Raw genomic sequence first — 17,527 nt, forward strand, 5'->3', positions numbered from 1 at the left:
TTTGCAATGTTATGCCCCAATAGAGATATTACATCAAATTTTATTGCAAACAACTTAAAAATACTAAAAAGCTATTCATTCACAGAAGAAAACAAAAAACACCTTTTTTAATATACATGAAATCTGAGTTTTGTGTGGTTCAAAAGAAGTGATTGACTGATAGACTCCTATAAAACTGCATTTTTTGATACTTATAAGACACATTGTATCAGAAAAATAGCTCCTCTCATTCTTTTCTTTTTTCTGGACTTTTGAGCAAAATGAACATTTCTGGGGCTGCAGTAGGCAACAGAAAATTTCTGAAGGAAAAAAACACACACAGAAATCTAATTTTGAAAACAGTTAAAATTTTAGTTCAAGTTTCCTAATTGAATTTATGTCACAGGGTGTCTGCAATAAAATACCACATACTGGGTGGCTTTAAAAATAGACACTAATTTTTTTTCAATTCTGTGGGGTAGAATTTGGGTACCAAAATCAAGGTAGGCCATGTTTCTCTTGAACCTGAAGAGACAAATCCTTACTCACCTTTTCTGGATACTGGTGCCAGCAATCTTTGGTGTTGCTTGGCATGCAGATGCATCCTTTCAATCTCTGCCTCCTTCATCACATGCCATCTTCTCCCTCTGTGCTTCTGTCTCTGTATCTCTTTCCCTCTTCTCACATGTATACTAGTCATCATGCACTAAGGACCCCCTACTCCTCCATAATGACATCTTAACTATTTACATCTGCAATTACCCTGTTTATAAATAAGATAACCTATGGGTGTTAAGACTTAAGCAACTTTGGGAGGACACAATTCATCTATAAAAGGTTCATCCTTTGCCTCATGTCTTCGTATGTACAAAATACATTCCTCCCATCCCAACATCCTTAATGTCTTAATCATTACGGCATCAACTCTTATGTCTAGAATGTCATCCAAAATGCTAACAAATGAAAGCTTCCAAATTTAATTATCTAAGTTATTTCAAATAGTTATGGGTGAATCTTGGAATATAATTCTTCCTGTACAAAAATTCCTTTCTACCTGTGCACTTGTAAAGCCATAAGACAAATTATCTTCTCCCAAATAAAATGTTGAGATAATCATAGGATAGACATTCCCATTCCAAAGGGGAAACTGGAAGAAAATAAAAGGGTAGTTAGCTTCAAGCAAATGTCTGGTTCTGAGAATGTCTTCTTGTGCTCAATGGTGGGATGATGGACCAGACCTGTCAGCTCTGTGAGATCACAGCTCCACACTCTCTGCTGAAGAGACCATTATCCCAGGCCTTTGAATCCATATTTTTAACTTTGGAGTCATTATTCATTCATTTAATTCTATTTCTTTCACTTTCTGTCCAGGTTGGTATAGTACTTGTACTAAATCTTCTATTTAATCCATGAGGTTCCAAGATATTGGATAAGGGGGTTCTCCACAGTTTTGGATCAAATCATCTGTATTCCTATTTTCTGCTGAGGTAATTAATTGGATCTGTGAATCACAAACCAAATTCTTTAGCAATCAGCCATATTAGTCTTATCAAGGAAATGTAGGCTGTTTTATAAAGTGCCTCAAAACTCTTCCATCATCTACCCATGACCTAATTCCAAAGTCACTTCCACATTTTGTAGGTATTTATGACAGGTAAATCCCCCCACATTCCCATACCCAAACCTATCTGTTCCTTGGATGGTTGTGATTAAGTTACCACTAACTGTTGCTTTTAAGACATTTATTCACTCAAAATTCTGGAGGAAACACAACACTACCTCAATCCTTAGAGGAGAAACCTTCATCGCCCTTTCTATCCTCTGGTGGTTGCCAGCAATCCGTGATGTTCTTTGGCTTCTAGATGCATCTCTTCAGCCTCCACCTCCATCATCACATGGCCAGCTTCTGCCTTTGTGTCTCTCTCCTATTAAGAGGACCCACCCTCTCTCCTATGACCTCATCTTACCTTAACTAATTACATCTGCAGCAACCCTATTCCAAAGACGGTCACATTCTCAGGATTGAGGGTTAGAACTCAACAAAACTTTTAGTGAGCACATTCATAATATTATTTATCTAAATTCCTAAATCATGTAAATACCTAATTAGATCTTTCAGATAATCTCTTCCAACTCTTTTCCAAATCACTTATATTACTTTGGAACTGATTCCCATTTCAATCACTTTGAAAATAAATAGATAATTTAGATTTAAATCAATTATAAGTAGCAACAACTTAAAGACAGACATGTGCATAGCATTTTTAAAATACTGAGTATTTAGTAATTCATCATTGACAAACCACCAAGAAAAGTGAATAATTTTTATTAAATTTATTTTCCCATTATGGAAAAAATTGAGTTCCAAAAATATATTTGTGTTCTGGTTCATTATTTTTTTTTATAAAATTAAAATAGTCTCCCTGCCCAACCCAGGCACAAATTTAAAAGAATGTAAAAATCAAGTAGCAATATTTTTATCTTAAATAGTTTCAGAGCTGACTTTGCTTTCAATTAGGAAATAAAAAATAGGTTTGTCTCGCACTAGGGGAATACAGTCTCCCAGTTCCTCATCCTCTTTTTTTCCCCCTTGTTCTTTCTTTTTTTAATTTAAAATTATCAATATTGGAGACTTAAACCCAGGGTGTCCTGCTTCCTTATAAGTGCCCTATCATTGAGCTAAACCCACAGTTCCCCTCATTTTTTCCCCACTTATGGTTCAATATAAATTTAAAGTACTAGATTAGGTGAAATTGGGATTGCCCATAGACAAAATTATCTAGAATGTGAGTTCAATAAACCTCAGCAGAGGCTTTAGGTTTTAGAACACATCTTTTGGGGTAGAGTATGATCATGTTAAAATTGTGGCTTTATTTCTAATAATAATCATCAGAGTTATAAATTCATAAAGTCATGGACTACTTGGGTTTAAAGGGTAAGAGGGATAAGAACCTATTAAGCATCTACTGTGAGGTGAAGACTAATGATACATTTTTACTTTTATCATATGATTAGGACCAGCACACAACATAGCAGTTATTATATACATTCATAATTTGTGGAAACAGCTCAACAGAACAAGTTTAGAAAAATTTGTTATTTTTTCAGGATTTTCATGCTAATTAATATTGTAGCTAGGATTCTAGCCCATGTCTGATTTGTTTCAGATCCTGTATACTCCTACTAATAGACTGTCCCAGACAATCATTTTTATACATTAAGTTAAAAATTGGGTGATCTTCCCAAGTTTTTCATTGCAATTTAGTGTTTAAGTCCTAGTTCTGGAACTAACTAGCTGTTAACCTGAGGCAAGTATCTTCTTTCATTATATATATACAACACACTTTTTTTCCCTTTCCTTCCTCAAATCCAGAAGTATATATATAAAACTACCTCACTTCTTTAATTCTTAATTCTTACTGGCATCTGATCATAGCTTGAATCTATTTGCTCTCCTAATAAAGTATTTGTCATGCAACAAAGCTCAAAAATGTTTTAGCTGATAAGAACAATTAGAAAAGAGGAAGTTTCAAAGATCTTGTTTCAAAGATCTCAGTCCCTCAGTGGCTGACTCCTGTTTGGCCTGAGGTGAGGGAGAAAGCAGGGAGGAAGGGTGTGGAGGAGGAAGCCAACTTAGGACATGGCAATCGGGAAGCAGAGGGAGATCTTTGCTCATCCAGAACAAAATATAAACTCCAAAGGCCCTTACCTGCAATCACACCCTACCTGTCTACAGTTATTGCTCCTTTAAACCCTATCAGTGAATCAATCCACTGATTAGGTTAAGGTTCTCATAACTTAATCATCTCACCTGGGAAAATTCTTGCTATGTTTCACACATGCACTTATGGGGAACACCTCATATCTAAATACTAACAATACTTATCTACTCTTTTTATTTTCCTGATCACATTTGGACACTACTGGTTTTACCAGATATATGCATTAAAAACAAACAAACAAAAAAGAAAACCAGAAGCCCAATATAATTTAAAGCTAGTTATTTTTTTTTATTTTTGTTAATTATTACAAATTTTCATGTAGTATAATTCAAATATGTTATATATTTATTCTTTTCAAGCTTCAGCTGAAAAGGCACAAATCCACAGTATGTATGAACATTTCATTTAAAATTCTTCTATAGAGTCTTTTATAAGAAAATTTGCATATTTCTAAATTCATTTTTAATCTATGCTTTTATGTGTATGCTTCATTATAGCCCATGTTTTGAAAATTAAGTCACCTAAATGTAAATAATTATTATTAATATATTGTTTTCATGAATCAAACCTTTCGAGTTTTTAATATGAAATAGAATCACATGGAAATTTACAATTTTTTTTTCTTTATGGGCACGTTTGGTAGTTATTTTCTGTTTTACAAACCACTGGCCTAACTCATAAGTATTCATTATATAAAAACTTATCAAGGTCATAAATACTTGAAAAAATTTTATATTTTGTTTTCAGAACAAGACACAGTGAAACCACATAAGAATGTTTCTCATGACAAACCAGGTATTTGGAAGGTGGTGTTTGTAGTCTCAAAGTGTCTCTCAATATGATAGCTGTCACAGAAGGAAGAGCATATAGTCAAGTCTGAAATTACTGGAGACAACTGATGTCTTACTTCATGAGCTTCTAGAATATTTACAATTTTAGACATATTCTTAATACTTTTTGTACTGAGAATGTGATGAGTCCGATCCATCTAGACAGCTACTCATTCCTTCCCATCAGAGATAGTATGAAGACCATAACCAGCATCCAGGTGAATGGGCTGCACAGTTTTGGCAGGTGGAGGAGTGCTGAGGATTGAACCCAGGGATGATCTACTACTGATCTACATCCCAGCCCTTTTGATTTTGCTGGCCTCAAACTTGCGATCCTCCTTGTCTGTGTCAACAGGGGCTAGGATTACAGATGATGCTATGTGCCCAGCTGAGCTCGACATTTTCATTTTTCCTGTGGTGAGCAGGATATCCTTAGACAATTTGTAATTCAGATTGTCTCATTCAAATGTGATCATCCTGACTCCCCAAATCTCAAGGATATTGAGTCATTCTCATCCTCCCTGCTTCTTTCCTCCTTTTTTCTTATCCCCATTCTTGCTTCTCCTTTTTTTACTCATTACTCCTGTTGGTACCTTTTGTAGACAGTTAAGCTGGACCCATTGTCGTTCTCTTGTAAAGAAAATTAGAGAATTCACCAAATCAAGGATATTAATTAGTTTTTATTTAAAAAATAGAAATGTAGTTTTTATTTAAATTGATTAAATGTGAATTTAAATTTGAGGCTCTCCAAGTCTTGGTTATTCTGTAGAATATTATTCTCCATTCCAGACGTTCCGTGAGTTGTTTTCTTGATGTTCTTGAATATTTTTGGGCCAGAATTTTTGAGAAATTAAAAACATTCTTTTTGAAAACAAATTTTAGGGAATATTTTGTTTACATTTTTAAAATCAGGCCTCAGAAAATCTAGATTCAATGGGTTTGAATCAGTAGGACTGGATTTAAAAAGTATGATTTTAAAAGTTTAAGACATCAATATTTGAAAATATATGAATAAAGAAAAAAGGCCTGGACATTTGGGGGAGTCAGAGAACTTTTAGAGCCTCCTAGTTTATGTCATTAATGAAACTGTTATTTTCTGATGCTCTAAATGTTAGCTATTTTGAGGGGAGAGTACAGAGAGAGTGAGAGTTTATTTCTGAGTGTATATCAAATGTATGTCTTTTAGCCAGAAATATTAAATTTCACTTACAAATCTTCCTGTTCTTTAAATTCTCTTGTTCTCAATGAAACTTTCTTAAGGAATATTTAAACAGAAAGTTCACTCTCCCAGCTGAGAGGTTTAATTTTATATTGGCTCAGTGTAACAGTCACGTTAGTTTGAGTTAAATCTCCTTGACTCTATAAAATCAGAGAAGACAGAGGACTGTCTCATTTTGGAATCTCAGGGAGGTACCTCCACAAAAATGATGAGAAACTGCTTCATTTTATTCTTAGTCTGTCGTGAATAAAGAGTTGCCTCTGTGTCACAGATAAATATAGTGACACAGAGCAAAGGTGAAGGGTAGGATTTGCATTAGAAGGTTATATGTCAAATTAAATTAGGAACTCCTCTGCAATAAGATATGTGCAGAGGATGTCTAGATTAGACATTTTTTTTTGTGGTTCCTATTTGAATAGAAGTATTGTTTACTATTTTATTGGGAAAACTTTCATGCATGGGTGTTATTTCAAAAAAGAATACAAAATATCAAGAATGAAATATTGTCAATGTTTTGTATGATGTATTCAAAATTTCTACTTGTGTTAACATTTTTTCCTATCACAGAAGAAAAGGTAAAGCAGGTAAAAGCTGTCACTGTAGAAAAAACAGGTAAATAAAATATCTTATATTTTTCTTCAGTTTATCAGTTTTATGTTTTGTAGGTGAGCGTACATCCTCATTGGAGCATATAGACTTGCAAGGACATAAATTCTAAGAATCTGAACTCTTGTGAATAACAACAGATATAATTTAATAAATTTTTATTAAAACATTTTAAATTAAAGTGGCATTACTTTATCACTTTAAAATGTAGTTAGTCTCAGCTCATAAGGTATGTAATGTATCACATATGTTCCCTCTTATTTTCAAGCCACATCTCCTCAAATCATAAAAATCTCAAAAATTTGAAACTTTCTGCTACTTATACATCAGCTATAATAATTTCTGTTCATGGAGTTCCACAAAGAGTTTTGTGGCTATGAAACCTTTAAAATTACATTAAAGAGTAAAGTAGAAGACATAATATTAAAGTAAAAACAGCCCATCCCTAATTATTTCATGGGAGAAAGAAAGGAGTGCATGTGCTCTTGCGGTTTTGGAGTCTTTCCAGTGTGGAGAGAAAATAAAAATTCTGAGTCTTCAATACAGTTCAGATCTTGAACCACTAAATCCCCTTGGATTCCAAGATGGAAGTCTTCCCGGCTTGGCCACTAGGAGTCTCATTTCACACTCATCAATATAAGAGAAAGCCTATGAAGTAAATATTGTCACTTACCTGAAAGAATTCTATAAACAGAATTGAAACGTTGTTTCTTAAAGGTAAATAATATTCTGGGAGAACTAATTAGTTATACAAATTTATTATAGTTATTACATACTGTTATTCTATAAGAAGGAAGGAAACTATATGAGACCATTTCCCATGACCTTGTATGACAACTTTTCTTTTTTCCAACCAATGCCTAGGATTATAATGTTCCTCACACCTGTACTCTTAAGACATTATTATGCATCTCTGAGTGTCTCACCCTGTCATATGGATATTTGGAGATTATGAAAATCCAACCTTGAACATACAGATTGCTTTAAATGTTATGTCTGTTTCATGTGTCTTATCAGTTTTTGACAAGTCATATTATTAAAATAAAACTGCTCAAGAAATAGGGTTAACTTAAGCTAAGGGACACAACCTAAAAAATAGAACAAATAAATGAACATGTGAATAAGGTACTTTTTTTCTACGATCTGTATTCATTGATCTGTCATCTACTTTCCTTCATTCTCCACAGCCACACCCAAACCAGCAAGTAAGAGACGAAGAACTTAAAACCTGAGAAGTATCGCTTGACCATTTCAATTTTAACAATTTGCCTGTTTTTAATATGTTATTTGTCATGTGGCTTATGGCTAAATTGCCTTTATAAGTGATGAATTAATGTTATTCCCATGGCTTTTATTTAACATATTTGTCTTTCACTACTAATTAATGATTCCTCATAATTACATAGAAGAAATGTCTAAAAGTCATATCACTATTATTAATATTAAATGAGTGAGTGCATACAGGTCATACAATGTCCAAAATAATATATTAGGAGAGGTGGCAAATAGTTTAAACATACATAATGAATAACAAAGACAAATAAAATTATGTAAAATTGTCAGTGTTATAAACAATGTATATATACATATACAATCATATGTATATATAAATATATATTTATATATAAATATTTGCTTTAAGCTCCACTAATTATACTGCAAACAGATTTTTCACATTTTAATTTATAAAATTGTAAACATTTTGTCATTTTTCTATTAAAGTCACAGAATTTCTTCATGGGTGCAAATTTCAAGAATCATTCATTTCATTGCACAGGTGCAACACAGACATTAGAGTAGTAGATAGTTTCAAATGAGACTACTAAACTAAAGAAGGTGTGAACATATGATTATTATTATGCAGGTGTTAAAAGTGTCTAACACTGTATCAAAATTATAATGTTGATCCTTGAATGACATACATTTGTGAAACAAGAGCACATATTCTGGTTTCTGTATGAAAAATGATTGCCAAGTTCCTACGAAAAACATAGGAGACAAGTTAGGAGATATGGAACAAATAAAAGGTGCATAATTGTGCAACAAATTTTGAATACATATTATTTATCAGTGATTTTTTGATTTATTTTATTTTTGTGGTGGTGTTTTTATGACAGCTTAATACTTTAAACATTGTCAACTTAATTTTCTTTTATTTTTCATGATTGTTGAATATAACAATCATGCAAATTCAATTCATGGAAGTTCATTTGTGAAAACTATGGATCCCTAATTCATAAATATTTTTTTAATAATAATTGGATTTCTCCATCTTCTTATCTACCTCATAGTTGGTGTATGATGTTGGAGAAAAATAATAGTAATTTCACAGAATCTGTTTGTTCATGAGTAAAGGAAAGAAAGGACAAGTAAACATCAAGAACAGATTAGGAGGACTAACCTTGGAAGTCACTGAAGAGGATCTACTCCTGGGCTATTTTGGCTACTCTGGTGATCTGCTCAATTTCCAAATATTCTCAACTCCTTTGAACATATCACTTCTTACATGGCTTCATCTTAAATTCCACTTTTGATTAAAGTGTTCAATCTCCTTAAACACTTTATATTTTAAATATTTTTCAGAGAATTAAGGGAATGTCAATTACTCACAAATTTTTTCTTTAATTTGTCATGTCCTGGAATTGGTGGAGAATATGAGATTCCTACAGAACCTGGAAAGGGAGATGGTACAAAATCAATACAAAATGTGATATTCTCTGGAGATAAATATATGTGTATTTAATTTTAAATAAGAAACGAGTGTCCAACACTAAATTGTTTCTGTTCTGGTAAGAAGGGAACTAGGAATCAGAAAGGCAAGGAAAGAAGTTGGTCAAATGCTAAAGGCAAATGTCATCTACGTTAAAATGTTCCCAAGAACTGACTCCTACTTCAGCAAAGAAAGAAGAAACTTCTTTTCTAATGTCCTTTTTGCATATTCTGTCTTCTTCTTAAACCACGCGGTTGCAAGAATAGTGAATACTCTGGAACTGCCCTTTAGCTTCATGAAGGAGAAAACCATTCTCAGGATGTCCATAGACTGAACCTAAACTTGTTTATAAAGTGCTTCCAAGGCAATATGCTTTCTGTGTTACAAGTTATGTAAAAATGACTTTTGGAACATGTCTCTTGTGTAAGCTGAAGATTGCTGCAAATATATAAATAAAAAGTGCTTACTGCATGAATAATCCACTGATTGCCATAAATTTTGGTTTCTCTTTCTAGAAAAAGCTGAAGATCAAAAAAAAGAACCTCCTTTGTCTATAAAAGCAGGTATTTTTACCTTTTTGTTGACATTTTATCTTAATTCATTATTTTTATTAAATTTGAAAATTAGAGCAATACATGCAAGCACTTTGCATTTTGTTTCCTGGTACTATACATAGTCTTGTGGTTTTGCAGTATAATCAAGTTAATCTGACCTAAGGGCTGTGGTATCGTCAATCAATCATGGATGGCCAAGCATGCTACTATAGTGGAGTAACATTAAAAGAACAGATATGCTTTCCTGGTGTATGAGGTTCTTCCATAATATTCTGTATTAATTGTTGGCAACATTCCTGTCATCTTATCAATGAATTTGATTCACTGTTGATAATTTAAAAATGTCATTTCAAATTACATACGTTGAATTTCACTAACTGTGAATGTCATTTGATATATTTCCTAAAATAGAAGTTATTCCATTCTATAACAGTTGACATAATTCTTTTATAATAAGATTCAATTTTTAAAAAATGTTAATATTTTGCAAGATTCCAATACTAAGGCACACAGGGGCTAACTGAATAAATATCCATCTTCTTTTTCCCTCTTCTTCCAGTTTTCATTCTGAAAATATCTAATAATTTTGAATAGGCAATCACTCTTATTTCTTAGTGTATGCTTTTATCATTATCTATGGATCTATATATGCACATATGCATATGTATATATATATACCACTTTTTCTAACATATATCATAACAGATATTCATAGTACTTTCCCTCAATTTTTATATTTTAGAATGCATCTTGAAGGTTTTTAAAGCATCATTACTTAAAGAATTTACTCATTAGTAGTATTCTATAGTAGAATTGCACATAGTTTACTTAAGGAGGCTCTTTGATCTATATAAAAGTTGTTGGGCTGGGGATGTGGCTCAAGCAGTAGCCTGCTCGCCTGGCATGCATGGGGTTCTGGGTTTGATCCTCAGCACCACATAATAATAAAATAAAGATGTTGTGTCTACCAAAAACTAAAAAATAAATATTAAAAAATTTTCTCTCTCTCTCTTTAAAAAAAAGTTGTTTTATAAATTTCCTTCAAAAATGTATGATATCTACCATTTTAGTTTATTAATTTAGAAAATATGTGTAGTTTTATTAATTTTAAATTAAAATTCCTTAGACTATTTTAGTGAATGTTATATTCAATGCATTTTTATAAATATTTCTAATTTTTTTATAAAAGTTATATCAATTTATATTCAAGCTGTTAATGCATCAGCATTTATTTGTCCTTGTTATGCATGATTCAGATCTTTCACAATCATTGTAAAATACAGCTTATTTTTTAGTGAGTTGAAGTTTAAGTATAAGAGTGAACACTTAATATTTTTAGTTGCTAATTTCAGAAGAAAAGGCATATTGAAGAGAATATAGGTATTCATCTACCACCCATTTTTCTTTCTGATACTTTATATCAACTTTTTAATTTATACTATATTTGGAGGGTTTAAATTGTTAATTAGCAATATATTTTCAGAAAGGAAGTGAAATAATATGCATTCTGTGCCATTCAGAAACAATAAGAAGCTCAGATTGTTGTAAACATTCATAGTATATCAATTCATGAATAAGATTTTAGTGAGGATAAAGAGAACAAAAATGTTCTTTATTTTAGAGGTTTACAACTGTTCTATAGTAAATTCATGGGGAATATGTCTTAAAAAATTACTCAAAATACTTTCCTTATTTCTTATTTTAACATATGTTTAGCCTTATTTCCATTCTAACTATAAAATACAGAAACAGAAAATATAATGGACAAATGTACTACATATACCTAGAAATTCACCACATTTTCTTTTCTTTTAACTTTTAGAAAAACCAAAACCAACTCCAAGTAAGTAAATAATTTAAGATTTTTTAAAAAAACTACTATACTATTTTAATTTCATAGTTTTTAAATAGAATATTAAGTTTAAAAATATGACACATTTCTTAACATAATTAATATTATGCTATTACCTATTAAGAAATTTTGTTTGACAAAGGACATTGTGTGCTTTGCATTTGTTAACCCTTGAACATGTATTTGTGGAACACCTGCTAGGTATTTTACACTGTACTAGGATATCTGAGAAAATAGCCTAAAATGTTTTCATTTGTCATGTCTGTATAATAAAAACATGTATCATAAACTACTAACAGTGCAAAAAATAAGTAGTTGTATCTCTTTGTCTATTTTCAACTGTCTGTTATGATTCATTGAGTAAATTCAGTATGAAATTTCCTCTAATACTCACTATCTGGGTTAAAAAAATTTTACTGCTATGATATTTGCTTTAAGTATATAATATCTACAGATTAGATTTTTATTTTCTTGTTTTCAAAAAGTTTTGAGGCATATCGTTTTTTTAGCAATATGGACTCATCCTTTGGCATTTTAGGCAAGAATAAAAATGCAACAGTAAACAATGAAATCATTTCCTTAATACTATCAAAATATGTTCCAGACTTTACTTTGGGATACAAATATGTGAATTCAATGATGTATCTGGAGATTTTTTTCAAAGTTTCTGTATACTAAGGACCAGTTTGTTTTCTCAGCAATGTTATGATAGATTTCTAAAAAAGAAGCCACAATTATCTTGGAATAAATTCACCGACAATCTAAACATTAAATATTACCTTTGAATTGGAGAAATGGCTAGCATATTCAATGTCTTATTGCTACTAGTGTGGAGAATATTACTAAAATTAGGTGTTTCTAGTTAAACTGGAATGTTAGTCACTTGAAAATATTATCTTATTTATGAAACACTATTCATTATCTTCCTTATTCAATTTTAGTCAACTATTCTTGAGTTATGAAAATACTTTTCAAAAAAGTTATATAAGACTGTTAGCTAAATTCATCAGGCTTACCAAAACCTGATTTATTTGTTTGTTTATTAATTCATTCAGTTTATTTATTTTATCTAATTTGGTACTGGGGATTGAACTGTGGGGGACACTTAACTATTCAGTCACATCCTTAGGCCTTTTAATTTTTTTATTTTGAGACAGTAGCTCAGTAAGTAACCTAGGTCCTCATTAAGTTGCTGAGAAAATTGGAAATTTTAATGTTTTTCCTTCTCTGTCTTCCAAGTCACTGGAAAACCTGATATTTAAGAGAGATTTCTTACCCATTCAGATAAATTCTCTGGAAATGTTAACCACTTATACTGCTTTTTGAGGGAAAGATAAAATTTTTTGGGCTATGTCACGTTTCTCACAACTAAAACACTCAGGGTAACTAACTCCAGTTAAACTGGGCTGCACAGAATAATCACACAAGAGACACTACACCTTTATCTTTAGGTCCTGTGATGGCTCCTCTGACCATAGGGGGTCGGTGGAAAGACAGAGAGAGAACACTTGCTGAACCCTCTTATTGAGGAGAAGCCATTCAAATGAGGCAGGGGTCAGGTTTCAGGGGATTAAGTCTAGCTTTATGATGTCTTATGTTGGCAGGTTGTCTGACATCTAGGAAGGTCACACTCAAAGGCAGAGCAAGAGAAGGGGACACACAAAGGGTGTTTCCATGGAACATTCTGTCCCAAACAGGGAAAAGGGGTAGTATTATAAAAGAATAGTGAGTGTAGGTCAACTCCATGAGTGACACGCCTACTCCTGAAGACTTTCCTTCTACTTCCTGGGACAAGGCCCAAGTCACCACAAATGTAGTAATTGGTCTGAGCCTCTTGCTTCAGGACTGGAAGGCATGGGTCATTCAGAGTGGCTCCCCACACTGCCAGGTTATATTTAGAAAGTTATTAGTTTATGAGTTAACTGAAGGAACAAAAGGAAAAGTAGACTCTTCATTCTCCAGAATTTGCATTTGTTATTTTTCATGTCATGGTCCCATTCAATTGCACTTGGTGCAACATCTTATAAATTATGTATCTTTAATAATATTTGGTGAGTGAATGCATTTATGCATCCATAATGTTCAAGTTAAATTTTCTGTCACAGTAGTTTTTAATTTGTAATTTAGAAAACTAACCAAAGACTTAACATTTTTAAATTATATTCAATAGTTTTAGGTTAGTTTGTAAATATTTCTATTTTCACAATAGATGTCTAGTTATGGATTTCATAAATATTGTCAGTATGTTTCTATCATTTTGAGAAAATGAGTCTATTATAATTTAATAGAAAATATCTGAAAATAAAATTTATCTACTATTCTAATGAATTGCTATTTATTCATATTTTTATATCACATTTTTTTTCCTGAAAGAGGGAACATCAGAAGTCACAGAATCAGGTAAATATTCAGCATCTCAGAAGAGATAACATTGAATTGTAAAAACAATATGCAAATTTGAATCTGTATCTAGCTGTATAGAATTGAGAAAATCCCTTAATTGGTCAAATTCCCAGTTTTCTCATCTACAGAGCAGGCATACTAACTTCCTCAAAGACACACTTAAGGATTCAGTGAAATACCTTGTGTCACATTTCTAACACCTAATAGGTTGTCTCATTAAATATTGATTTCTTTCTTTCTTGTCTGAAAAACATAATAAAGAAAATTATTAATCAATCAAGACTCGGTTTTGAAAACTGTTCTACAGTTTACTCGGAGACATGTGACTTTTTTGTTAGTGGAACATCCACAGTACTGTTAAATCTTTATTTTCTGAAGACAACAATTGGAAATTTTAATGTTTTCCCTATTGTATGAGTTCAAACTTATTGATAAAGCCATGGCTTCCTTTAGTTTCACCTCAAATCATGCAAGGAATAGGAAGGGCTAAGCATAGAGGTGACTGAATACAAGCAGGATGTATATTCTCAAACATGGCCTCTTCCTGTATATCTTTAAATGGTAGATCCCTGACCACCAGCTCCTCCATTCAGAGGATTGAACTCATCTTTAACTCTTTATTCCAAGAATTAATAAGAAAATCACGTTTTTTAAGATGATAATTTATTGTTATTCCCTCCTTCCCAGGGAAGAAGAAAATTGAAAAATCTGAAAAGGAAAGTAAAGGTAAATATGACATTTTAAGATACATACATAAAATTAGCTTTGACAACAAAGAAACAAAAGTACATTATTATACAAATTATATAACTTAAAAACAATTTATGGAAATGTAGACACTGATATTATAGCATGTATAGGAAATGGTATGGCAAGGCATTGTTATTACCCTTAAAAATCTAATGGAAATAAGAACTTATATCCTAAAACAAACTTTACTTGTTATTGCTAAATTAATACCATACATTTCATTTTATATGACTTCTAAAATATGGATATTAATTATGCAAATTTAATTCCAAGCATTAAGAAATAATAATATATATGTTACTCTAAATTACCATTTCTTCTTCACTGAAAAAACAGAAGTGAAATGTTAAAGAAGAAAAAGGTAATTTTTTTAAGAGAATGAAATATAATGCAATGCTCTTAACCAAAAAACTCTTGAGTCAAAATTTATTTATATCATTTGTAAATGAAACTTGTATTGACATAGTTTTAGTTAGCTTTTGTATTGCTTTGACCAAAATACCTGAGATGAAAAACTTAGAGGAGGAAAAGTTTAGTTTGGCTCACAATTCCAGAGGTTCAGTCTGTGGTTGGCAGAGTCCACTGCTTTGGGCCCAAGGTGAGGTGGACCATATTGTTGGATAGAAGAAGGGAAAGGGCCACAGAAAAGATGCAGGCTTCCAACTATGCCCCATATGTCTACAGTGACAACCCAGTCCATGCAAACTGGGATGGACTGACTAGATTACAGCCCTCAGAATCCAATCATTTCACCTCCAAATATTCTGCATTAGCATAGGACCATTTGGGGAATATCTCATTTACAAAGCATAGCAATGTATATAATGCCTATTGATCTGATTGTAAGAAGAAATATGGTAAATAACCGGTGGACATGTGTTAACGGCAATGTTAAAGGAGCAATGCATGATAGAACAATCAATGCAAATAAGCATCTGCTTTTTACACCATCATGATGATCTGTTTTTCCCTTGCACATTTATTTATTTAGTAAGCTATACAATATAATACAGTAATCAATGATTTCAGTATAATTAAATGTAGTCTAAGTATAAATATATCAGAAGAAAAGCATCCATTAGGTCAGAATGATTATCAGAAACATAAGATTCTGTTTTCTTTAGACCTAGATTAAATATCTATTTCTATGAATTATAATTAATCTAGTTCATTTAATCACTAACTTTATCATAGATCTTAGTATATGCAAACAAAAAAATTCTTCTGCTAACATTTAATTTTGTTAGGTATTATTTTAATGAAAAATAAAATTTTTGAAAATTGTCTCAAGAAAATACTTACAGTGGGCTGGGGGTGTGGCTCAAGTGGTAGTGCGCTCACCTAGCATGTGTGAGGCCCTGGGTTTGATTCTCAGCACCACATAAAAATAAAAAAAAGATATTGTGTCCACCTAAAAAACTAAAAAATAAATATAAAAAAATACTTACAGTACCTAATTATGCCCATGTTCATAAAGCTTAGAGTTACACGAGGCAACTTTTTAATGAAGTTTCACTGTAAAATTTCATGATTTACATTTTTATAAATAGTTACAATAAGAAAAGAAAGTCTTCAGTTATACAATGTGACAAAAGGTAATCTTGAACTTCATAAATATTCAAATATTAAGTTAGTATGGAAATGCCTGAATTATGTTAGTTAATATGAATACTAGTTTTTAAAAGCCAAGACGTCTAGTAGGCACTTCTGCTGATAGAAGAAAAAGAGAACAGATAGACAATCCAGCAGAAAGTTTACATTTCAATAAAAATTTTAAAAGAACTATTTAAAGCATAAATATTCAATAGATACATGCCAGAAGAAAATTCATTTATTTCAGAAGGCTTTTTTAGCATGAGTAATGTAAAAATGATATCCCTGTAGTTATGAAAAAGAACTATAACTGGGATTTTTATTTGTTTTATTTATTAATTGGAAATATAGCTAGCATCATGAATACATTTTATTATTTATAAATTGGTCTTTTAAATTAATTCATGTTAGACACAAGGTGGAAAAATGGTAGCATGCAAACTGCATACATGCTCTTTAAAAATTATTTTGGTGATCTTGTCATCAAATCATAAATAAAATATATAATTGAATTATAGTCTTGGTGATGTAATGTTAGGCAAACTCTATTAATTGAAAATATGCTTTAACTTCTAAGGTAAACTTAACATAACCAAGTCAACAATTTTCATTCATGTAAAAACATAGATCCCCAGACTTGCTTTGTGTTGTCTTCCTTTTGCTGCCTACTATAGCTTACGTACCTAAAAGGCAGGTCACTTCTGAATATATAATTTAGTTATATAAATGTTAATAATTTAGACATTATCATCAGTAATATTATTGGGTAAAATTTTCAGTAAGAGAACAAATAACATTTGTGGAATGCTATACAGTCTTGATTTTTACATTGAAAATTTCTTCAAAATATTGCTTAATATCTCTTTGAGAGAGTCAGCAAGAAGAATAAGAAATTACTTATTTTGAAAACTCAAAGCTATATCTTTTTTATTTTTTAATTTTTTTTCACTTAATTTTTATCATAGCCCAAATATTATTTGTCTTATTTAAAGAAAAATGCAATAAGGAAATATAACATATCTGGGTTTCATGGTAGAGACAGGATTTTGTCTCAAATACATGTAGGTATGACACCAAAAACTGCAGCAGTAAAACCCTCTTTAATACCAATTCACTATCCTATTGCACTATTGCAAATATAATAGAAAGATATCTACCAATAAGAATAGCCCAAATACAATATGTATCCTATTTACCCCCTCAAGAGATCTTGGAGGTATGATTGGTGACCCCTTTGTAGCTCACTATATGGAATACTGAGGCATTAGATAACTCTTTAGTTCTTTTATTGTTCTCTTACTCTATCATT

General features: G+C 31.5%; 1 protein-coding gene across 17 annotated transcripts in view; it reads left to right on the top strand.

Annotated features, from left to right (window-relative positions):
• Trdn (triadin) overlaps positions 1 to 17,527 on the top strand; it is a 356,336-nt gene that overhangs the window by 306,955 nt on the left and 31,854 nt on the right. For 9 of the 17 annotated variants that reach the window (XM_078019258.1, XM_078019265.1, XM_078019269.1 and 6 more), the window contains 8 exons: positions 4,061 to 4,087; positions 4,449 to 4,496; positions 6,318 to 6,362; positions 7,544 to 7,561; positions 9,582 to 9,629; positions 11,443 to 11,463; positions 13,846 to 13,872; positions 14,563 to 14,601. In XM_078019258.1, coding sequence (XP_077875384.1) covers positions 4,061 to 4,087; positions 4,449 to 4,496; positions 6,318 to 6,362; positions 7,544 to 7,561; positions 9,582 to 9,629; positions 11,443 to 11,463; positions 13,846 to 13,872; positions 14,563 to 14,601 — 273 coding nt within the window. The remainder of the gene's footprint in view (positions 1 to 4,060; positions 4,088 to 4,448; positions 4,497 to 6,317; positions 6,363 to 7,543; positions 7,562 to 9,581; positions 9,630 to 11,442; positions 11,464 to 13,845; positions 13,873 to 14,562; positions 14,602 to 17,527) is intronic. The other 8 variants (XM_078019264.1, XM_078019267.1, XM_078019266.1 and 5 more) reach the window with 5 other exon arrangements.

This window comes from Ictidomys tridecemlineatus, chromosome 8 (assembly GCF_052094955.1).
Source record: "Ictidomys tridecemlineatus isolate mIctTri1 chromosome 8, mIctTri1.hap1, whole genome shotgun sequence".
Taxonomy (NCBI): domain Eukaryota; kingdom Metazoa; phylum Chordata; class Mammalia; order Rodentia; family Sciuridae; genus Ictidomys; species Ictidomys tridecemlineatus.